Source organism: Urocampus carinirostris, chromosome 13 (assembly GCF_059441175.1).
Source record: "Urocampus carinirostris isolate Australia breed hairy pipefish chromosome 13, RoL_Ucar_1.0, whole genome shotgun sequence".
NCBI lineage: Eukaryota > Metazoa > Chordata > Actinopteri > Syngnathiformes > Syngnathidae > Urocampus > Urocampus carinirostris.
In genome coordinates this window covers 41539750-41563012 of record NC_142361.1, presented here as the reverse complement: position 1 = coordinate 41563012, position 23263 = coordinate 41539750, and the positions used below count along the sequence as shown (strand labels likewise).

The following is a 23263-nucleotide window of genomic DNA, read 5'->3' as shown; positions in this document are numbered from 1 at the left end:
CGGGCTTGCCGTCGCTTGAAAACTTTAATGGCAAGAAATACTGCAAAGTGACATCGTTCTACGCTAAAGCAAAAGTTTGTCTTTGAAAGGATGGGAGCGGGATGGAATTGGTGCAGACACCGTCTTCTCCTTTTAGCAGTTTTGCTGACCGAGCAGCTCCAGGCGCTGCAGCCATGGTTGACTCCACACTGTGAAAGTGCACTGCAGAGGCTAGAGAAGGAGAAAGAGGAACAAAACAAAAAGGGATTTATCGTCACTGTAGCGAAAGTTTGCTCGCGAGATTGGATAAAAGTGGCTCAAAACAGGTCATGGAGACTTCATGGGGGACTCCGTTTTGGAAGTCATGGACAAGAAAGAGAAAAGAAGGTGGGATGAAACGGGCAACAGTATCGGAGACTGGCCTCGGTGATGATAAGCGTGCAATGACATAAGTTGTGTGCCCACTGTTTTGCGTGCCTGTTCTGGGTGGTAGAAGGGCGGGGCAAAAAACTTTTTTTTAGTTGTTTCCATCCTTTCTTTGTTGCGTTTCTTTTCGCATCTTCATTTTTCCTGTATATTTTATTCTACTTCTCCTTAGTTTTGTTCCTATACTTCATTTATCCCCCCCCTTTTCTTTATAATGACTTCTTTCCCCATACTTCTCTTTATCTTTCTCTATTCCCCTTTTTTTCAACCTTTTAACCCCCTGTTTATTTTGTTCCCTTTTCACCACCTGCAGTTTTCATTGCTTTTTGAAGCGTCAAGATACTTTTTATAACTCCTGAGCGCAGAGAGCCCCCACTTTCACGGGCAGTTCCGAATAATAACATGGTGTGTTGATGTTATGAGCAGCTTGATTATTTGAAGTAGGGTTCAAGCGACTCAGACAATCACTAAAGAAATCAGTCGACTAGAAAATCACAATGACCCAGCACGGGTGAGCTCATTACTGAACAGGTCGACGCGAGGTTAAGGAAGAATCTCGGGAGAGGCTTTTACCGGAGCTTGGGCCAACAAGTCGCAGCGCTCGTCGGGGGCGTCCTTCCTGCAATTGGTCCTGGCCAGATTGACGGTGATGACGTACTTGATGCCCGAAATCACCTGAAAAACACGGCAACCGTCGTCAACCACAAAGCGCACGCCTCACGAGACTTGACACGGTTGACGTTTCTCCCCTTAAAAACAACGAGCGAGCTTTCTTTTGAAATCCATCTCTTTTTCAAATTCAAACGACAAGAAACCTTGAAAGGAGACTCGTCTTTTAGACGACGCCCGTTTTATTTTGAAAGGAGACCAGGAGTGTGCGATTTCCGTTTTTCAACGTTCGCCACTTCCGATGTCAAAACCAGCACGTTTTGTTTTGTATTGGGAAGCCTTCATTGACTTGTAAAGCGCTACTGTACATAAATGCAGACCATTTACCCATTCTGAAGACGAATTGATGAAAGAAAAAGAGAGTGCTTGATAACATGAAGTGCTTTTTGATGTCCAAAAAAAGTGCACTTGCTCATACTCTTACTATTCCATTACGTACTAACCGACACTAGCGTTTAACATGTCAGACATCCCATTTTATCCACTTGAAAAAACCCTGCCGTGTTTTTAATCTACCTGTTTTTCAATGTTTAACAACTAAAATGTCTCGGCAGGAGACTGGCATTTTCGTACACGGCCGCTTTATTTTGAAGCGAGAGCAAACATCCCATTTCCGTTTGGAAATATTTGGTCGTTTTTCCAAATATCCCTCGTGGAGAGCTACAAATCACTTGATGTATGTGAAATCTAGCGACGTCTACTGACCTGTTTTCTAACTTTGACGTCTCCGGTCCGGACCCTAAGGAAGAGATCGTTGGAGGCCGAATTATGTTGCGCTATGGCGAAGTTGAGGGCGTCTTGGACGCCTTCCTCTTTCGGGTCCGCCTCGCTAAGACCTCCCACCATGGCGGCCGAACCCAGGGCCACGAAAAAGGCTCCCGCAAAAACAACGACTAACTTAGCGTCCATCTTTCTCTCTTCTCTCCTTCGCTGACTCTTTTCCTCCCTTCTATAAAAACAAGTGCGTCACGGCGGAGGCCGAGCCCCCTGATTGGCTGCTTCTGACGACAACGCTGATGTTGATTCCGGAAATGGATGACCAGGACATTCGGGAGGGGAAGAGTGGCCTCTCTTTAGAGAATGGGCTCTTTCGGCTCGGCTGACTCAAAAGAATCCGCCTACGAACGACCCTTTAATATTACCAAGAAGAACCCTTTTCTCTATTTCTATTATTTTTTTACATTTCCCTTTTTTCCTCGCTTTCTACTTTCTTGTTTTTTTTTTCTTCCTTTATTATTTCCATTTTATTTTGGTTCTCATTCCTTTGTTCGGTTTCTGTTATTCATATTGTTTTTTTGCGTGCATAATGTCACTTAATAATTAGTATTACGTGGATCAACGCGACCCCCAAATCTAAAGAGCCTTTTGGGAGTCAACTCTTCTTAGTGAGCTGAGCCGGAAAGACGCTTCACAAAAAAAGAGCCGGAATTCAAAACATGACGTGATTGGCTCCTTTTCGGTCCATCGGATGACGAAAAAAGGTCATTGAAACTTGCGAGAAGTCCAAAGTTCGTCTTCCGTTCATTTCCCAAAACAACTCAAAAAACATTTCACAACTCGAAAAAACAAATATTTCCGGAAATCGACGGGTCCGTCGGTGGGCGTTTGCCTTCCCGTCGACATGGAAACAATACGTTGGATCAAGTAAGTCAATAGCATCTTAGCCGACGATCAACGAAGCCACAATAAAGCTTCCAAACACAACGCGGCGCCTATTTACTCACAGCTTTACAGACTATGAAATAGGACTCTCAAACTGCCTGAGGTTGTGCTGCATCTGCTTGGATTGAAACGATACCGTTCTCGAGTACATTTTAGGGAAAAAAAACAAAGTTACCCAAGGTCTGTACAAGTTTGCAAAGTGCTTGAATTTCGGGTGAGGTACTTGTAAATGCTGGAAATTGTTGCCACAATCCTCAACAAGTCTGCTTAAAAATGACGCAGACACTACTCTCCGGTGGCTTCGCAATTGCGGTTCTCTCGTGATCGACAACAGTTGGCATTAGTTTGTATGCCATTGTCCTCTGAAGCGTTATCGCCTTCTACGGCACAACAGGGCACTATGAAATCCAGACGAGTTCAAGGATTAGGCATCAATTACGGATATTTATCAATAATGACGTTAGCGTTTCCCAGTCCAAAATTGTAACTGGAAGAACTTCAAACCCAAACGCCCGAACAAGTTAAACACCTCGGCGCCCGAGTCAGTCCACTCGTTCCTATCACCAACATTTCTATCTAGACGATATACAGACGCTCCCCTACTTACGACCATTCGACTTAGGGTAAACGGTACATACGAACACTTTTTTCGGGACGCGGAAAAATATCCGGTCATCGCTGAAGGTTCAATTTTGTATCGTGTGCACCTTTTTCTGAGTACAGGACAGCGTTGTAGTGCTTATTTCCGCCGCTATCGGCGTGTGGTGGCGCTGCGAGAGGTCGCCCAGCATCTACTATGAAGAAACAAATCCGCTTCATCTTCCTAGTTCCTGTGTAAACATTCTATACTGTATCTCCAACGCGCTAAGGACTTTGACATTTGTAATGTTTAACATCTCACGCATCCATTCTATATGGTTGGTGTAAAGTGTAACGAAGAGGCGAGCCGTCTCATTTGAAACGAAAGTGGAATAAGGAAGCTCGGTGCGGTTGAGAAAATGGTCGGAATACTTTTTCTCGCCCACTCTCTACCACGGAGGAGGACCTCTTGAAGCGCATCTTCCAAAAGGAAGTTAGACTTAACTTTAAAGAGCGTATTATTAAATGAAATGTTTATTTTTTTGAGTACAAAACGAATACAGGTGACTTATACAAGCCTTAAACGTATTTTATATCAACCTTAAGCATACGCACTGAAGGAACTTACCAACAAATTCAACTTATGAACGATCGTCCCTTGTAAGTAGGACGGGGTCTGCGTATACACAGAGAACCCTCACGACTTGAGATTTGCTGGTTTACTCTTCTATGGATTTTGAATGGAATCGAATTTGTTGCAGAAGTTTTAGGGCTGTAAACTGGTGGTCTAAAATCGCCGAAAGTTACCCTTGGAAAACAGTGTCAAATACCATGTTTAGTTTGTGATCAACTTTGACCTGGGACTAGCATACCTGCCAACTACTACGGTTCTGCCGTAATGAGTACGGTTTTCTTGAACCCACTACGGTGTTTCGGTTTCATTACAAAAACTACGGTTTTCCCCTTAAAAAAAAAAAAAAAAAATCGTAAATAAAGAACGAAAAACATTCCACCGCGAGATCGCGAAGTACCATTTCAAACAAAGGCTATCGGCACTGCCAGTCGTCTGCGCATGCGGGAGGTTTATTTTTAGCTCAATTGGAGCACTGCCATTGTTTAATCGGCAGCGAGAAGGAACCGAGATGTAGGTCACGGTGCTTTGAATAGATCATGGAATCTACCGGAGAAAAAGTGCAGAAAATTGTGAAACCGAAACGAAAATTACAGTGCTTTCGTGAAGAATATTTCAAAGCTTTCCCTGGAGTAATTATCAGATCGAGAAAAGGTGAAAATTACGCGAACTGCACACTGTGTAGACAAGACTTTTCTGTGGGTCATGGAGGAATTAGCGACGTTAAAGACCACGTTGGAACGAAAAAACACAAATCAAATGCCAATGACAGTAATTCCAGCGGCAAAATCTCCACTTTTTTTGTCGCCCCAACCGATTCTTTGGACGTCATAAATGCCGAAGTGTTATTTACTGAAGCGATCATTGAACATGGTGTTCCAATCGCTATGGCCGACCACATGGGACCGCTTTTCAGGAGAATGTTTCCCGATTCTAAGATCGCTAAAAAATATGGTTGTGGGAGAACGAAAACTTCGAACATCGTTCAGTGCCTTGGTGAAGAATCATCACAAAGCATCGTCGATGTCATCAAATCTTCGCCTTTTAGCATGTCTACTGATGGAAGTACAGACTACGACGATGTAAAACTTTATCCAATTTGTGTACGATTCTTCGATAACCAAACAGGAAAAGTTCTGTCAGTGCTTCTTTCGTTGAGAGAATGCAACACGGCATCGACGGGCGAGAACATTTTTAAGATTATCGAAAAAGAAATGAACTCGAACAACATTCCCTGGGATAATTTAGTGTGTTTTGCTGCCGACAACGCCGCTGTTATGCTTGGATCCAAGAAAGGAGTCGCGTCCTTCATCACAGAAAAATCTCCATCGGCATACATCGCAGGTAATTGACTATGCAATTTATTCAAAATTATTATTATTTCATATCGATGTGCCTATTACGAAAACGCTGCAAGCTGATTAATTTATGGTATCAAATATATCACTTGAAAATACAATTTTCCATAGATTCTTTTACAGTACTGATTTCAATTATAATATTGAGATATTTTAATTCAAGTAAAATTTGTCATTTAATTATTTTTATGTGCCCATAGTAATCACCTTGAGATGTGTGTTTGTATAGATGTAATTAATTAGTTATGTTTTACAAAGTAGTTTCAGGAAATGTCATGTTATTTCTTATACTCCTAATTTTTAAATATCAAAACTTCAGATAATGTTTTTAATAAAATATTACTAAAATTACATGATTTAAAGCAAATTACAATCCATCAGCCATAGGTATATGAGGACTTGCATTAACCATTACCACCAACATTACATCTCTTGACATTATGACTACAGTATTAATTTTTACTACACCATGACAACCTTGTTTTTATGCATTTAGATTATGTTCCAGAATTGGGGATATTATCTATTTATCCATGAACATTTACAATTTTTGCAATTAATTTGCAGGTTGTTCCTGCCATCTCATCCACTTGGCTGTTCAGAGAGGGGCGAAGCAATTGCCAGTGAAGCTAGATGATCTGCTTGTGGACGTGTTCTACTACTTGGAGAAGAGCAGCAAACGCAAGCAGGCACTCCGACAGTTCCAAGAAGAGGAAGGTCTACCCAAGGCCAAGATCCTGAAGCATGTGTCAACGAGATGGCTGTCCCTGGAGCATTGCTTGGACCGACTCCTTCAGCAGTGGACGGCTCTCATCAAGTTCTTTGAGGCAGAGGTGGGTCATGAGAAGAAGTCCAGCATGCCATCCAGCAGAGGAAGAAAGAGGCCCTACACTCCTGATGTGAAGAAGTCGGAGGAGAAGAAAAGGAAGCTGGACACGGCCGCTCCTCAGGCAACAGATGAGAAAGCAGACTCCTCCAAGACCTTCGACTTGGCCAGGTACATGTTCAAGGAGAAGGAAGTGGCGGACAAGTCTAAGAAGGTGAAGGAGAAGAAGAAAGAAGATGACACCAAGACCAGCAGCAGCAAAGCCAGCCTTATCCTCACCAAGATGAGTGACAAGAACACTTTGTTGTATGCCCATTTCTTGATGGCAGTCTTGCCAATCTTCAACGAGACCAACACCTTCCTCCAAAAAGATGAACCCTGCGTGCATCGCTTGCACCATGTGCTCTCGACTCAGTTCAGCAAGCTCATCATGTGCTTAATGAAGCCAAAGGTCATCATCGCTGCCAGTGACATCACAAAGGTGAACTTTAAGGACCGGGCCAACCAGAAGGACGACGAGGATCTCTTCATGGGAACCAACTGCAGGGACTATGTGGCTGAACATGCAAAGGAATGTGACCTCACCACTTTCTTTTCCAGTGTCAGGGCATTCTACAGCAGCACATGCAGCTACATGATCAGCGCATTTCCCTTTGGGGATGAAGTTCTGGTGAATGCCCGGATGCTGGATATCAGCTACAGGCAGGACTGCAAGTTCAGCCAGGTGAGATTCTTTGCTGAGAGGTACCCTCACCTCCTGACCAAGGATGACAAGAGGAGTCTGGAAGAGGAGTTCCTCGTATACCAGTGCGATCCACTCACCCCTGCCATCACAGAAGCTGAGCGAGTGGACACAGCGTGGAACGAGCTCTCAAAACTCAAGGACCCAGCCACTGGCAAGGCCAAGTTTGGAGCCCTCTTCAAAGTGGCCAAGTCTGTGTTGGTGATTTATCACAGCAACGCAGACTGTGAACGCATCTTCAGTCATGTCAACAAGAACAAGACGGAGTTCCGGGCAAGTCTATCGACCAAAGTGCTTGGCAGCCTGATGACTAGGAAAATGATGATGACATCATCTGGATACAAGTGCCACAGTGTGACCCATTCGAAAGACCAGTTGAAAAAATCAAAACGATGCACAATGGAAAACAAATAATGCTTAGGCTGTAGCTTGTATAACATGGAGAACATTTGGATATCATTAATTTTGCTAAAGTGAATCAACCCATGCATGTTTATGGCTTTTCAGTCTCTTATTATCTGCTTTTCAGCGGAGAAAAATCTTTTGGCCTCGCATGTTCAATTGACTCTGGTGTGCCTTGCTTCACTTTGAGAAGTGACTGATTCAATGGAGCAGTGACACTTAGAAATGTGCCAGTGAAATTGTTTGCATGATATATATAGATTTAGCCTTTAGTTTGTTTATTGCTTAAATATGTGCTGAAGTCAGTTAAGTGAAATTGGGAATTTCTAAGATGAGAAGTGACTGCCTCAATGGACATACACTTGTATGCAGTGCAGTGACACTTGGAAATGTGCCAGTGAAATGTTTTCTTAGTTAGATAATTAGTTTAATTATTGTTTGCCAAATTTTGTTTTATCTTCAACTGCTTCCAATAGTTAAATTGCATGTAAAATTTAACTATTAGTCAGTGTTGGGCCTGGTTGTTATTTTATTTATATAAAAACTGATCAAAATCAATTATATAATTATTCACTCACAAATATATTGGAATATCTCAAATAACAAGTTTCCAAACTAACCTGAAAACCAACCCAAGAACCAACACTGAATAATATTACTTCAATGATAAAAAATTAAATGTTTTGTTTCTTATTGTATCAAATATTGAAAAGAAAAGAAAACTATGAGGGTTTTCTATGACTTTGTTATATTAAATACATTGTTGAGCTTTAAAGAACTTTCTTTTGATTATTTCCATCAGTACAGTTTAGGTAAATTGACTGTAAACATGAGGTTGTGATTGTGAAAAAAATGTAAAATTTGTTACTTCTTAGCTGCATTTTAAGCCCTGAAAATGCTAAAAATCCTTTGACTTCAGGGGGGCTTCACCCCCCTGAACCCCCCACCGGACATCGTCCTGGACCTGACCAGGGCCTGCGGCCCCTGGACCCTAGCTACTAGGCTTTTTCACTTTCAAAAGTTGGCAGGTATGGACTAGGTAAAGGCTTCAAGCTATTGTGATTTCCAGCTAAGATGTTTAAGTGACACTCATCTGTTGGCATTCGATTGAGAAAGAAAAATCTTCTATTTCTGCGTTCCGACTTAGTTTACTCAATGTTAGTAGCACTTATTTCAGTTTGGGACGAAACATTGAGAGTGTTCCCTTTCAAAAGAGAGCAAAAGCATCCAGATTCTTCAATAAGAGCATTGAATTGCCTTTGGGTGCGTCTCGGATTGTGATTTGAGCTCCATTTGACTGGAACGTTGCTGCCTTAAAGGGGAAAAAAACACCATCAGGATCAATAAGCAGAATAGTGCATCGTAATATGTGAGTGTAAGACCTACGTGCGTTTTTTTTCACCAATGGTCTGCATTTGAGTTAGCGGCTTACCAGTCACTGAAACCCTGCCAAAGCACTTTACAACGTACTTCACACTCACCCATACATACATACTCGGCCATGCAAGGCGCCTGACTGCCTATCGGGGGCATAAGGGCTTCACTGTCTCGCTTGAGGACACTTCCGCATTTAACCCGGAGGGCCCGGGAATCCAACCCGCTGCCTCTTGGTCCCAGGGACAAGCGCTCTAGAAACAGACCTTACACTCTACCCTTTCACACACACACTCACACACCGATAGTGGCCTCAGCCGTGCAAAGAGCCTACCCACACATCGGGGGCATAAGGGCTTTAACTGGCTTGCCCGAGGACACTTCTGCATAGAACTCGGAGGACTCGAGAATCCAACCTGCCACCTCTTTGCTCCTAAGATGGGCGCCCAACCATGTACTTCACGCTTTACCCATTCACACACACACACACTTACACGCCATTAAAATGGCTTACTGCTCGTTTCATTGTCGGAAGACCGGAGGAGATAAAAACAACGCGTATGGTACTCTGGTAAATGGACTGTGTGTGAAGTCAAAATGTCTTCTTTTTTTTTTTAGAGCCTCCTTCCTGAGTTTGGACGCTTCCCACAAGCAAATGCTCGTGGGAACGGCGGCGGCGGCAGGACTGGCTTTTCTTTTGTGGCGACGCAAAATCCGAAGTCGGACAACGGAAAGGATTCCGATGGGCGAAGGATGGTGGGGAGCCGGAGAGAAAGCCACATTTCAAGACGAGAGCGTTCGTCCTTTTCGCATCCAAACCTCAGATGAGGAAATCAAGGTCGGCGCACTACAAAACCCAAAAGACGAACTTTTGTGACGGGTGTTGGGCGTGTTACTGAAAAAAAAAAAACCCGCCATGAGTGATTTACTTCTTTGAAAAGTAACTCACTCATGTTATCGCCCAAAAAGTAGCGCATTACTCTGAAAATAATTGAGTTCCAAATTTGCGTGGACACTCGTGTAGAGAATCTCTGGCTGGCTGCAAAACTCTTCACCATCCTGCTTTCATTCCTGCTACAGAAACCTCTTCCGCTTCTTCCATCCGCAGACCCGAGAGTCACAGCTTTAGAAAGTTACCGGTTTCCGTTCATTGACCCGAAATTGTTTTCAAAAATGCGATTTTCAGGATCTCCACGAGCGCCTGGACAGAACTCGCTTCTCGGAGCCGATGGAAGGAGCCGCTTTCCATTACGGCTTCAACTCCACTTATCTGAAGCGACTGGTTTCCTATTGGAGACACCGCTTTGACTGGAAGAAGCAAGTGGAGCTCCTCAACAAATATCCGCATTTCAAAACTCAAATCGAAGGTAACTTTGGCTGTCCCGAAACCACTTTGTTTCCAAGTGACTTGGCAAAGCGGCGAGTCCAAATGCGTCTATTCCATCTTCCGACCCTTTTACACACCGAACAGTCATCTGTGAATTATAACGGGGTGCTTTTAACACGCGACCAAACTTGGGATTTTTCCTTTTCGCTTTGCGTTGTAAAGTAAACTAACCCTTCCAAAAAAGAATCCCAGTTTATCGTAGAGATGGGACCTCCGACTCTTTCTAGAGAAGCGGCTTTCTGCTCGGCTCGCTCGAAAGAGCCGGCTCTTTCGGGTCCCGAGCGACTCTTCGGGTCGTTTGTGTCGCTTTAATCCCCTCGTGACCGATTATTATGAACAATGATGCGCTGGATGATTTCAAAGGGGGCGATTGAAAAAAACAAAAGACATAAGTGGAAAAGAAATAAACAAAAGAAAAAAATACAACCTCAATAGGAAAAAGAGATATTGAAAAAAGAATAAACACAATTTTTTATAGAGACACAATAACCCTGAAAAACACAGGAAATAATATTTATAAATCTACAAAAAAAGGGTTAAGTCAATAACACAGAACCCCTCCCAAAATGCAACATTGACCAATCACCAGAGAAAAATGGCGCCTCGGAGGGAAGGACCTTTCTCCTGTATTCAAAGAAACAGAAGATGTATCTGAGCACCTTGTTTAATATTTTAAAATTTAACGGGAGCACTCAATGTCCTATTGAAAGGGAAACATCTCAACCATGGAAAAGGGTTCTTTTCCGCTTGGCCCTTCTGTCAAGAAAGAAAAAAGAAAATAAGTAATGAGAGGAAAAAAAGAAGGAAATACAGGTTTTGGTGTCTTATGTGGTACCCTAAGCAGCACCCTCAGCTCACAATAGCTTCAATAAATACAAGTTTCTGTCCCTACAATAGTTTGCCTATTATCCAAAACAATAGTTTGTTTGACCACAAGGAGGCGATCATGTCCCTTTTCAAAAGTTGCTAGGTTAATTCCGTATGGGACACCTGCAAAGGGGATGATATCGCGCACCGTTGAAATCACGGTCGCTGTTCTTATCGGTTCTCCTCGCGCGTCGCAAAATCCGTTGACGTCTCCTCTCCTCATTCTATTAACTCGTGGTGTCGGCACTTTGGCGACGGTCTCAGGAATCCAGGTGCATTTCGTCCACGTGCGAGCCAGGCCCCGAAAGGACCAGAAGGCGATCCCCCTGATGCTGGTTCACGGCTGGCCGGGCTGCTTCTTCGAATTCTACAAGATTTTGCCCCTGCTCGCCGACGAGCGCCCCGACGGGCCTGCCTTCGAGGTGGTCTGCCCCTCCGTACCCGGCTACGGCTTCTCCGAGGCCCCCCGCAAAGCAGGTATCGTTCCCGCCGGGGTCCGTCGAGACCCGGATTGACCCTCTCGGGGCCTTCGCAGGTTTGGACGCGCTGGCGGTCGCCCGGATTTTCCTGAAGCTGATGGAGCGTTTGGGCTATTCGCGCTTCTACCTGCAGGGAGGAGATTGGGGCTCCGTCATCACCACCCACATGGCGCAGATGAAACCCGAGTAAGAGCCGCCATACTTTCCTTTTGCCCGCGAAACGCCGCGCGCGTTCCTCGATTCTTCCCATCCAGTAATGAGACGGGACGCGGGGGCTCCGGGATAAACCGAGACCCCAAAGAGAAAAAGGCCCGCATCTTGATCGTGTTTCCTAGCTGCTCTCAGATGGAATCATAGTGCGACCGGAAAGGGATTTCTTTTGCACTTTTGCTTGTTTAGGGTTGTGATGGCCCCTGCCCAGAGAAGAATAAGCCTTCTCCTTTCCCCCCCTTTTTACTTTTGTTTTTTGCCCTTAAATTTTCCGCTTTCCTTTTATATTTTCAAAACATTTTTTTCTCTTTTTGCATAACTTTCCTTTTTCTTTATATCTCGTCTTTATGTCTCACTTATTTTCATTTATTTTAAAACATGTTCTTTTTTTCCCTGTTTTTTCTTACATTTTCCTTTTTTCTCTCCTGTTGTTTTTGTATATTCCTTACTCATTTCCTTCAGTTCTCTTCTTTTATATCCCTCGCTTATTTTCCTTTTTTAAAACGATTTTTTGTGTGTCCTTTTTAAAATAAACCGGAGAATTTTTCACCTTTCATTTTTCCCCCCCCTGACGTTTTGCACCTGCCGTCCGCCGGCGAGCTCTGTCGGCAGGGGTTCGGCCGTGGCGCCAAGGTCCCACCTTTTCCGAAGACCGACGGCGCGCCCTTCGCGCCTCCTTTCTGCAGTCGACAGCCAGGGACGAGTCAAGGAGCCCAAATATTTGCGCTTCAACCTTTCTTTCTCTCTTTTTGCAGATGCGTGAAAGGTCTCCACCTCAACCTGTTCTCCTCCAGGAGGGGCTTCAAAGTGCTGCTCTCTCTTCTGATCGGCCGCCATCTCCCCTCCCTGGCGGGCCTGAGTCGAGAAGACGTCCGCCGCTTGTTCCCGTTCTTCCAGAAGAACGTTTGGAGCATCTTGAGGGAATCGGGATACTTCCACATTCAGGCCACTAAACCCGATACCGTCGGTACGATAGCGAGCGTCGTTGTATTGCTGCTCGTCGCGCGTGCGTTGTTGGCCGAGGGACCGGCTCTACGAAACGGCTCTACGAAAGGGCTCTTTGAAACGAACGGCGAGAGTCGGCTCTCTTTGGGGCCTCGGCAGATCCCTCCGAGTGACGTACGGTTGGCGAACGTGTCGGCTAATTAAAGTGATCGACAAGCACCGGCTCCCGACCGATAGGGAACCGGATCCAAATAATCACGTGTCATTTACCAAAGTCACAGTTGCCACCACTGAGACGCGTCATCCTCATTTTCGAGCAGATTGGTTGAGAAATACGGCAACAATGTCAAGCATTTGACCCCAAATTCCAACACTTTTCAATCCTTGAAAACAAAACATGGTAGTCTCAGACAGCTCATAAACTCTTTTTGGGGTTTGGGTTGGCATTTGAAAGCGGCCCTTTCTTACTTTCAACTTTTTCAAGCCACCTGAAACGACGCGTCCTGCTAGGACTGTGCGATTCTGGGGGGAAAAAAAACAAATTGGGATTTTTCAGACCTAAATTGCAATTTTGATGCCATTTTTGAATTTGAAAGGACATTTTGTTTTCTTTTCTAGGCTTTAGTTTTCTGGGAGAACTTAGCGACACGCAAACATAACTTGAGATGACGTATTTAGAGACAGAGTATACGACTAACCAAATATTAACTGTAGAATTGCAGTTGAACGTTATTGACATTCTTCAAAAGTACAACGAAATAGGAGGGCTTCTCCTTTCAGCGTAAGAAAACGACTTAGAGAAAGGCTGGCAAGCGACCTTCGCAAGGTTTTGTAATGATCGGAGTCGCAAATGTTGCACTTTTCCACGATAGTACTTCCTTTTCATGGGTTATAATGGATCTGGAGTTTGTGACGAGCCAGGCTTAAGAGTTGTTAGCTTTCCCTTCCGAGTCGATTCCCAGACGCGATAAAAATGAGCTTTTCTTTGCGCTCTTCGGACTTTCCTCAAGAGTCCCGTATCGTTGACCAATGTAAGGAACCATTATTGCTCCAAGCCGAGGCCTTTGTTGGGGTGGCCAGTTTTGCGCCCGGCTGCAAAGTCGCGCAAAGGTCGCCCCGCCTTTATCGGTCGGCGCCTTTAAAACCTGCTTCCGATTGGCCAAACCCTCCGTCACTCAAATAACAAACTGGAACTATGAATCCTTGAAAAAAAAACGCAGTGTTTTGCGGTCACGCGATCGCACTGCGTTACGTGGCGATATCGATTCGATGACGGTTCATCGTGCAGCCCGACATCCCACTTTTAAGGACTCCTGCTGTTGTTTATGGCCCACTAAATGACAGACGGCTTTCATTTTTTTTTACCGACTCTTCAAAAAAAAGGTGTCAATAATATGGGTTCATGTAACCTCTGCAGACACAGAAATCTAAAGAACGTCAATACATTTTTAGATGTGGTTCCCAAAGACAGGCTTTACGCGTGTTCTCATAAATCGTCTTTTCTCCTCCCAAATCGAATCTGAGATTTTGCCTGCGCGAAGCAAGGGAACCGGTCGGCCTCACGCCGGCTCCGACATCATTTTTTTGAAGGCTAAGATCGAACGATATCAGGCAATACGTCGGGCAGCAATATCGGTCCTGTATTAGAGGAGACCAAATTTTCCTTTGAGAAATATTTGTGATTAAGGGCTATATAAATAAATGTGACTTGACTTGATAAGGATGCCGTTTTTTTGTGCTGGAGTTTAGGATTCTGGTTTTGTTTTCTAGGCTGCGGCGTGAACGACTCCCCGGCAGGTTTGGCCGCATACATCTTGGAAAAGTTCTCCACCGGCACCAACGTGGACTACATGGACTTGGAGGACGGCGGTCTCGAAAGGTTCTCCTCCCATCCATAACGTTGACCGGATTGTTTCTAAATTCTGGATTTTCTACACAGAAAATTTAGCCTGGACGATCTCCTGACAATCGTCACCATCTACTGGACCACGGAATCGATGGTCTCCGCCATGCGTTTCTACAAGGAGAACATGAAAGGCAATAGGCTCCATTCCAGGTACGCTTGGCCGCCCACCCGTGCACGGGGGCGTCTCGACTTCACCCGTGTGAAACCCGATGCTCTCAACTGTTTCAAAGTGAATCGCGTGTGCAAAAATGCTTCGAGACCCTTTCATTTTTTTGGCCAACATTGTGACCTACCCGGTGGGCTGGGCTTAGCCTGGAGGCAAAAAGTATACCTGCGCTGGTCAGGAGACAGAGGAAAAGAAGGCTGTCGTAGCCGCTAGTTGTTTCTGTTGCAGAATAGAAGAAAAAAATGAATTGAGGATCGCTAAGTTTCACAGGATCCCGGCAGACACTCCTCATCAAAGAAAAACAACAGAGTTGTGGTTAAATGCATCAAAGTGGGAAGATTGGACCGAGGTACTCATCCAAAATGCTTGCTTTGCAACGGAGACTTCCTATCAGCTAGGGGGAATTCAACATTTATAGTTGTTGCTATCCAGTGCATATTAGCTATTATATCAGCAAAATATCTTGTCATTTTCTTAGCTTCAGCTAACTGTTAGCATGTCGCCTAAATGCCAACGGTAGCCTTGTAAACACAGCGTGGGTGGAACATTACAAACGGCCACGCATTGCAAACAATCTAAGTCAATTCGTAGATACATTTGATGATTCATGTATTTATTGTTCCTGTTTAGGGGAAGCATCTCTCGATGGCATTTAGCCGACACGCTAGTAGTTAGCCGAAGCTAAGAAAATAACAAGGTACTCTGCCGAAATAATTGATTTAGACTCGATAGCAACAATTCTAAACGTTTGATTTCTTTTAGCTGATACGAAGTGTGTGCTGCAAACCTGAGCATTTTGGACGAGTGCCTCGGTCCAATCTTTTCCCCAGAATGCATCCACGAGTCGCTTGTATATTTACCGATGAGGATTGTCCGGCGGGATCCCGTGGGTTTTTCTCTCCGATTCCGGCACAAAAACACACAACACGACGTAGACTGGAAGTTAGGACCGCCTTCTCTTCCTCTGTCTTCTGACCGGCGCGAGTATTTTTCGAATCCATCTTGGAGCGTGACGCCAACCGTAAAGTAGGCCGTCGCAGGCTCATAGATGAAAATGCGCCGAGCAAGGACAAGTCACAGCAACTGGGCAATTCTGAGGCCTAATCCGGGGGTGTCAAATCATGCGGCCGGCTCAGACCCGTCACGGGATTGAATCCGGCCCGCAGGGAAACGTCAAGAGAAGCACAAGAGAAAAACGAGATGCTCTTTGAAATATGTTCACTTAAAGTTGATGAAGCCACTCACGAAGCAACTGGAGCAGGATTTGTCTTTCTTTCTCACTCACTGTTTTTCTCATTTTTCACTATCTTTCTTATTCTCCCCATTTCTTTCTATCGTTCTCTCTCTTATCTTCTCGTGTGTGTGGCCCTAGTGAGTTTAGTTTTTTCTAGCACGGCCCTCCCAACCCCCCTTTCACCCGAGCTCGAATCAGTTTTTGTTTTTTTGTCTTTTCAGGACGGGAATATTTGTGGCGACGGGATTGGCCGCCTTCCCAGGCGAATTCATGCACTGCCCGAGATCCTGGGCCCGGATCCGCTACCGGAACATCCTCTCCTACACCCTCATGCCTCGGGGCGGCCATTTTGCCGCCTTCGAGGAGCCCGAGCTCTTTGCCGACGATCTAATTCAGTTCATTCAGAAGGCGGAGCGCTAAAATGCCGTTGACGTCTCGTCAATGATCGTTGACGGGATATGCCGTCGTTCCCGGACGAGAGAGCGCGCCCCTTTAAAAGCCGCGGGCTCCAATTGAACAACCCGACTCGATTGGGGTCTTTGTATAGGCCGCACTGGATTTTGATTTATAAAAAAAAAAAAAAGCTACATAAAATTAGATCTGAAAAGAACAAATATCACTGAGATTGTGAAAATAAATCGATCCGTAATCAAGGAATCCGTTCTTGACATCAAAGGGTGTATGATGTGACCACTCTATGTCACTTTATTGTCCCTTGCAATGCAAAACGAGTGCTAAAACGAAAGAAAACAAACGACAGTCTTGAAGTGACCAAACCCCAGCATTTTTCTTATTAGCACAGTCTTTTGCAAAGAACGAAAAAAGACAAAAAGTAACAAAAAAGATGGAAAAAAAGAATAGGGGTTTTGGGATTAACTGCAGCAGCAAGATGGCCGACAATGATGTCAGCTCCATCTAAGTGAGGCTAACGTGTCAAATAATGCAAATTTCTCTACTTAGGAGTATTTTAACACATGGACATTTAGTTCATAGTTCGTGTATTTTTTTGATTATCTTTTAAATCATGATTTGTTTTTTTAACAGATTATATTTTTCCACCAAGAGTCGTTCATGATACACACTGCCCCTTTAAATATTTGTGTTAAGGCCGGGGCCTCAAACTATCACCCCACAGGCTGCAAATTTGAGAACCCCATTTTAAGCCGTGCGCGCAACCAATTTTTATACGAGGTTTGTACACAGGATTCACGGCCAAATTCCAGCACTTTCAAGGCCAATTTTTCCAATACCTTCAATGGAATAATCCAGTGCCGATCAACAGAACCTCCCACGTTGCTCCCGCTATGTATATGAATAATGTTGGCAAAAACATGCCGTCATTTCTCTGGAAGGGCACCCCAAATGTGTGCAGACGCCACCACATTTCTTTTTAATTAAGAGCGTCGTGGAAAATAGCAGCTCGCCGTTTTCCTCGATGCCGTATTTATTCAGGCTGCGATGTTAGAAAGTTTGCAAAACGATAGAAATGAAAACGGATTTCCTTCAGTCACACACTACCTTCATAAAACGATTGCACATGAAATCACTCGCTCATTTTCTCTTTACTATGCGTTTTTCCGGGAGTGTCGTGTCTAATCTCATTTCAATATTGACCGTCTTGTTATCCGTGACGATAAAAACTTCAATCATATCGAAGAGATTTGTCTTTGACCGTATTCCATGTTTAGCAAGCGGCTAATAAAAATGCACCGTGCTCGTTTGTTATACCGCTAGGTGTCAGCGTGTTGTTGATTACAGCTGAAAAAGAGTGCTGCAAAACACAAGGTAGAATACAAATTGAAGAGACTCGGTGACCAAACCGACATTTTTTTTCTCGTTTTTTTGTCCGGCCTCGTGCGGATGAGAGGGAAAAAAACAGTCCATTCAAATAAAACAAAAGTAGAAATGAATAAGGCAGAATTAAAAAAGAGGATTTAAAAAAAACACATTGAAGACAAAAGAAATGAGAAAAGAGTTGACAAAATGGGGAGGAAGAAGGGAAATATTAAAATAAGGGGGAGGAATTGGATTTATAAAAAGAGGAATAATACAGAAAAAAGCAAAAAATGGGGAGAGAGGGGGCAAAAACAAAGGGAAAAAAATCAACACGATAAAGAAAGTGATGGGTTTGACATACAAAGACATCCATGTAAAAAGCTTTCTTGCCATGCGTTTATTGACCACGCGACCCCCAAAAACGTTTCAAAAGACGGACCCCCCAAAAAAGGGCCACTCGTTCATTAAAAAGTCTAAAAAAGAAAGATCATTTGGGAAAGCCCTTGATGGGCGTGGGGGCTTGGAACCAGATGTAATCCTGCCATTTCTCTTCTCTTATTGTTCCCGGGCTGCCCAGAGCGATGACTTTTCTCTGGCTTTTGCCGGGGAGCCCCGTTTGTCTTTGGGGCCTGAACCAGGGTACCCCGCAATCCCGGTGGGCCAGCGCCAGGAGGGTGGCGGGCATGGAACGCGCCGGCCGAGGGTCCGACAAAATGTCGGAAACGAAAAGCCTCCGGAAGAGGTGGCGCGAACAGGCCGAGGTGGGCAAGGTCTGCCCCCCGCCGGCCGAGAGCGCCAGCGCCTCCATGTTGATTTCGTACATTTCTTTGGGGAGCGCCAGGGACCCCCCCAAAAGCACCAAGACTCGGGGTACCTGGCTCAGAGAAAACAGCGCCTCCAGATGGCTCAGGAGCTCTTCCACGTCCTCTAAAGTCCTCTGCCGCTTGCGCCAGTCCGCGTCCGCCTTGTGAGAGAGCCTCTCGCACGCTGCCTCTTCATCCTGATAAAGAAAAATCAGGCTCGCTGAGATACCCGGGAGCTTCTCACGGACCTTTTTCCAGAAGAGGCCGCCGATAACGGGAAACGGGACAGACGGCGCCGTTGGATTCATTCCACCGGATGATTTGACGCATTTCAAAGTGGGTTAGAAGATCATAAGGTCTCATGGGAATTGCAGGAGCTTTCCACTTCTATTAGTTTGATCATTGAGTTGTTTTAAACGCATATCCTATTCATCCGCACGTGTGAATGAAGTTTTTACTCGCTGTATTTTTTTTTTTATTTCAGTGCATTTTCTCAGCCTTATCCTCCAACCTTGAAGATTTTGCCGTTCGCACTTTCGATCACTTGTACACGGACTGAAACAAGAGTTCCCCCAAGTTCGTGTTCCCTATTGCACATGCGCACCCCTTCCTATAAGAAAGGGGAAGAAACATTCTTGCGTGCCTTAAGGAAGGAGAAGGTCCGCCTGAGCACACTCAGTTTTATTCGATTTTGTGACTTTGTCATCAAAGTCCTCAACCGAAGTGCTCTGTTTTCTTTGTTAAAAAGACTCGGTCCCAATCGCAGAAGTTGACCACGCAGCGGGACACGGATTGTCTTATGCCAACAAGCAGAAGAGAGCTTTGCTTTGAAGCCTTGCCTTTCTCCCACTCCATACTCCCCTCTACCGACCCAGTACCTCCTGATTGGAGAAGGCGGCGGGGACGGAGCCACCGAAACAAAAGCTTTCTGGACTCTCCACGCTCCAGACCAGAATCAAGCCGCTGATAAGTGGAGTTAACTTGTTGTACGGAAGGACGTTCAGTGGAGACCGATATATTAGCTCTTATCATAACATTAGTTTACGCGTTTGTGGTTGAGAGAGAGTATACGATGCACGCTTAAGTCGACGGCTGAGTGATTAGCATAAGACGAGTCGGAATGCCCACACCCTTCAATTTGCCAGAACTGTTGAAATTTCCTGCTAGCCCAATTTGATTTCCTGCTCAGTTAATCTTCGGTTTTTGGCGTTTTGAGTGATCAAGAAGATCCTTTTAGAATATTTTACTTTGACGCTGTTTGGGAGACCAGGAACGGATTCAGTGCCTTTGGGGAAAATGTATTCGAATACACGAGACATTCTAGACATGCACGAGCACGATCCGGGAACTAATTCATCTAGACTTTATTTCGAACATTTTCTTGTCAAATGAGAAATACTTTCTGCCTTTGTTTTGGTGAGAAGATAGCAGATAACCCTAACCCATCAATACGGTTTCTTCCGGGCGCTAGGGTTTCCTCCCGTGTTCCAAAAACATGCATGTCAGGATAATTGTCCTTAGGTGTGCTTCTAATGTCTATGCGTGTCCTGTGATTGGCTGGTGAGCACTTGAGGGTTCCCTTTGCACACCGCCCCAAGATGGATGGAACAATCCATCTCAAGTTGTAAGATTACACAATTAACTTTTGAAAGACAGTGAAATTATCTGTCATTTCTTTCTTATCATATTAGAAATAAGTCAAAGATGCTTATGAAGAAACTAAAATATCGATGAGCAGAACAGAATCCAATACCCGCATTGTACTCTGTCATTTCATAACTGCATTTGAATGCGTTTTAGTGATCAGGCAGATGTATTTTAGAGCTATTTAGGGTTCACTTGGATGATTTGATGAGGCCAGGAACGGATAAATAGATTATCAACGATTTCTTATGGAGAAAATACGTTCGGGATAAGAGCAATTGGAGTGGTAATACAGTACGACTAATTGTACCTCTTTGGAGTCTCGCCATCTTTTGTGGGCGTAGACCAGCTCTTCGTAGGTCATGGGCAGTTGCTGCCTTTGATATAGAAGGCACTTGAGGATTTGCCCCACCAATCGGCAGCAACCTTCCCGGGTCAAAGATCCCGGAAAAGAGACGCTGACCACGCCTTCCTCTTTGGCCTTCCTCGCCGTCTCCCGATCGCTCTCGGCCAAATCCTCGTCTTCCGTGTCCTTTTTCTCCTTTTCTGTTAAAAAGGACAAACAATGACAAATGTTACTACGTGGCCCAAAAGTCATATTTTTCATGGACAAATTTAAGCACTTTCAAAGAACTAGAACCTAAACTTCAGTTTTAAACCCGAACGCTTGCCCCGACCTTATTTCAAAACCCTAAAATCGGATGAAAACCCTAACTTGCAGCCCAAACGCTAGCTCCTACATACACCTAACCCTGTTGCAGGCCTAGCTCTAAACCCGTTTCGGAACCCAACATTCCTAACCTTACACCACGTCTAGCCATAACTTTAGCCCCAACCGTATTTCTGAACCCTTTAGTTGAATACCCTGATGAGGAACCTAAACCGGTTTCTTACCCACGCCCCAATTCTATTTTGGAACCATAGAATATGTTTCAAACCCTCATTATTTGAAATCTAGGCTTAAAACTAACTTCTATTCTATAAATTATGAATGACCTAGACTTCCCGTTGATCGGTTTTGGCCTGGTCATCCTGGAAGGGGAATGGATGACCCTGACGTGCGACCTCATCACAAGGGCTATCCGACTAAAGATGACTTGACTCGAAGCCCAAACCCTAGCTCCAAGCCCCAACCTTGTTTCAACCCTTAACCCTAACGGATTTCAAAGCCCTACAATCAGTTTTGAACCCTAATACTGAGCTCAAACCCTCGTACGCAAGGCCTACACCAAAGTCAAGTTGTAACCCTAGCCCAAAATCCATTTCAGAACACTCATTCAGTTTATTACCCTAACAAGGAGCATTAACGTTGGTTATAAACCTAGTCCCCATCCATTTTTGGAACCATAAAACCAATTTAAGAACCTTATTTGAACACCTAACCTTTAAAACTTGTCAAGCATCTCACCTCGAAATCAAGCACCTTCTGAACCTTGAAAAGATGACAATAAAATTCAAGCCTCATTTTATGGATTTCAAGCAATTGTTGACCCTGATGAAATGTGGGCTAACTGAATAAGCTCAGCTTGATCTAGCCTGGCTTCATCAGTTGCACGTTCAGCTGAAAAGACTTTTTCCCTTTCTCTTTTCTTGCTTACTAAAAGCTGGGATGAAAAAAAAAAAAAAAAAAAGTCTCTTAGATTATGAAAGATACTCTATTCATCCCCGCAGGGAAATTCACACTTCCAGCAGTATCCTTTTCTTGTTAATAACTGGATGGCCTCGGGGTGCTGTGTTGTCGTTTAGCAACAGCGGAGTGGATGACGTCGCACGCTAGGCCAAAAAAATGGACGTCCCTGCGTCAGATGGGAATCTTTGTGCCCAGGGTTACACCGCCTCGTCTTCACGTAGATAGCGAGTCAGCCTCTTCTCCGCTTCCCGCGGGCTTTCTTGTCTCTGTCTAACAGCGCTGAGGCCGGGTAGCTCTGGGTATCTCCGGGTAGCTACACAGTTATCCAGTTTGTGTTCTTTTTTTCTACTTTTTAGCACTCGTTTTCCAGTAGCACTATGCAGTACAGCGACGTCTAGTGGTCAGCTATTACAAGCCGTCCCTTTAAACAAAACTAATCATAATAACCTGTTTTAGCTGCTGAGCGACTGTTAAAAGATGTTATAGGGTTCGTTCAGATGAAATGATAAATAAAATAGTCTAAGCCTTTCAAAAAAGAAAAAAATGGGGGGGAAAAAAGACGAAAGCGGAAATCCATTTTAATACATTTTAGGAGGGGCGTTCTGCCACCCTAGATTATTTTGAACGCAAGAAAACGGTAACTTTCTTTTAAACACGCGTTCGTGTGTTCAGCGATGAAACAAAAATGAAATCGATTAGAATCCCTTACCGAACAAATGACTCGAATTGTGTTGTCCATTTTCGGCGTCGTCGAGAGGCGAAGCGACGTTTTGTGACGCCACCTCCAGTTGGTCCGTTTTCTTGCTTGACGCGGGCGGATTCTTCATCATTCAAGGTTTGGCTTTTGGATTGAGTTGTTGTTTTCTCTCCCCGCCGATTCGGATTCAATTCGAATCGCTTGGGATGAATCTTGCACCGAAATTTGAAATGGAAATGCCGCCGGGTGACAAGCACCGCAAGGCATCATGGTAAAAGCCAGCTCGCTGCATTCAAAGGCAGACAAAAAGCTCGGAAATTACCCTTTCAATTTGCTGTCGAAAAATCCGGAAAAATCCATTTTGGATTGACGATAACAAGAAGAATGGAATATAACCTTGCTTTTAGTCACATTCCTATGAGTATAATTCCATTTGTATTAAAAAAAAAGTACAAAACGGTCTTTAATATTGACCGCCTCTTAGCGGTACTAATTCAGTCACAGAAAACGAACAAAATGAATCGGAATAATAAGCAAAACGACTTGAACTATCGTAGCAAAGTTCATTTTTACAAAAAATAATAGTCGGGGAAACTTGTATTTCTTTGTCATCGCGGAATCCTTGCCTCGGATTTTCGCTGCCAGGTTTGCCTGGCATCTTGCTGCTATTTACCTTCTTTTTCTCTCTCTTCTCTTTTCCCTTTGCTCTCTCTGTTCTCTCTTTCATTCTTGCTCCCTCCCCTTCTCCCTTCTTCTCTTTTCCTCTCTATTTCTATTTGGATTTCTTTTTTCTCTCTTTCTTTCCCCCTCTCACTATTTCTCCTTTTATCTCTTTAATTTCTCACGTTCTCTCTCCCACTCTCTCTTTTCT

At 44.3% G+C, this 23263-nt stretch overlaps 4 protein-coding genes across 4 annotated transcripts; 2 read left to right on the top strand and 2 right to left on the bottom strand.

Annotated features, from left to right (window-relative positions):
* Nucleotides 1–5: 5 nt before the first annotated feature.
* LOC148354576 (cystatin-like) lies at nucleotides 6–2069 on the bottom strand. The gene is made up of 3 exons (XM_088351801.1): nucleotides 1780–2069; nucleotides 979–1080; nucleotides 6–210 (listed from the first exon to the last, which is right to left on the bottom strand). Exons 1-3 carry the CDS (start codon nucleotides 1981–1983, stop codon nucleotides 133–135), a joined length of 384 nt encoding a protein of 127 aa, XP_088207927.1. The 5' UTR covers nucleotides 1984–2069; the 3' UTR covers nucleotides 6–132.
* Nucleotides 2070–2281: 212 nt separating this feature from the next.
* Nucleotides 2282–17498, top strand: ephx5 (epoxide hydrolase 5). The gene is made up of 9 exons (XM_088351794.1): nucleotides 2282–2718; nucleotides 9267–9486; nucleotides 9835–10015; nucleotides 11167–11379; nucleotides 11438–11567; nucleotides 12347–12558; nucleotides 14307–14415; nucleotides 14476–14592; nucleotides 16064–17498. The coding sequence occupies exons 1-9, from the start codon at nucleotides 2696–2698 to the stop codon at nucleotides 16260–16262; spliced, it is 1404 nt and encodes a 467-aa protein (XP_088207920.1). The 5' UTR covers nucleotides 2282–2695; the 3' UTR covers nucleotides 16263–17498.
* Nucleotides 4195–7286, top strand: LOC148354575 (uncharacterized). The gene is made up of 2 exons (XM_088351989.1): nucleotides 4195–5290; nucleotides 5872–7286. Exons 1-2 carry the CDS (start codon nucleotides 4486–4488, stop codon nucleotides 7284–7286), a joined length of 2220 nt encoding a protein of 739 aa, XP_088208115.1. The 5' UTR covers nucleotides 4195–4485.
* Nucleotides 17499–17995: 497 nt separating the features above from the next.
* Nucleotides 17996–22693, bottom strand: mad2l1bp (MAD2L1 binding protein). The gene is made up of 3 exons (XM_088351800.1): nucleotides 22405–22693; nucleotides 20376–20611; nucleotides 17996–18618 (listed from the first exon to the last, which is right to left on the bottom strand). The coding sequence occupies exons 1-3, from the start codon at nucleotides 22523–22525 to the stop codon at nucleotides 18106–18108; spliced, it is 870 nt and encodes a 289-aa protein (XP_088207926.1). The 5' UTR covers nucleotides 22526–22693; the 3' UTR covers nucleotides 17996–18105.
* Between the last annotated feature and the right edge of the window lie 570 nt (nucleotides 22694–23263).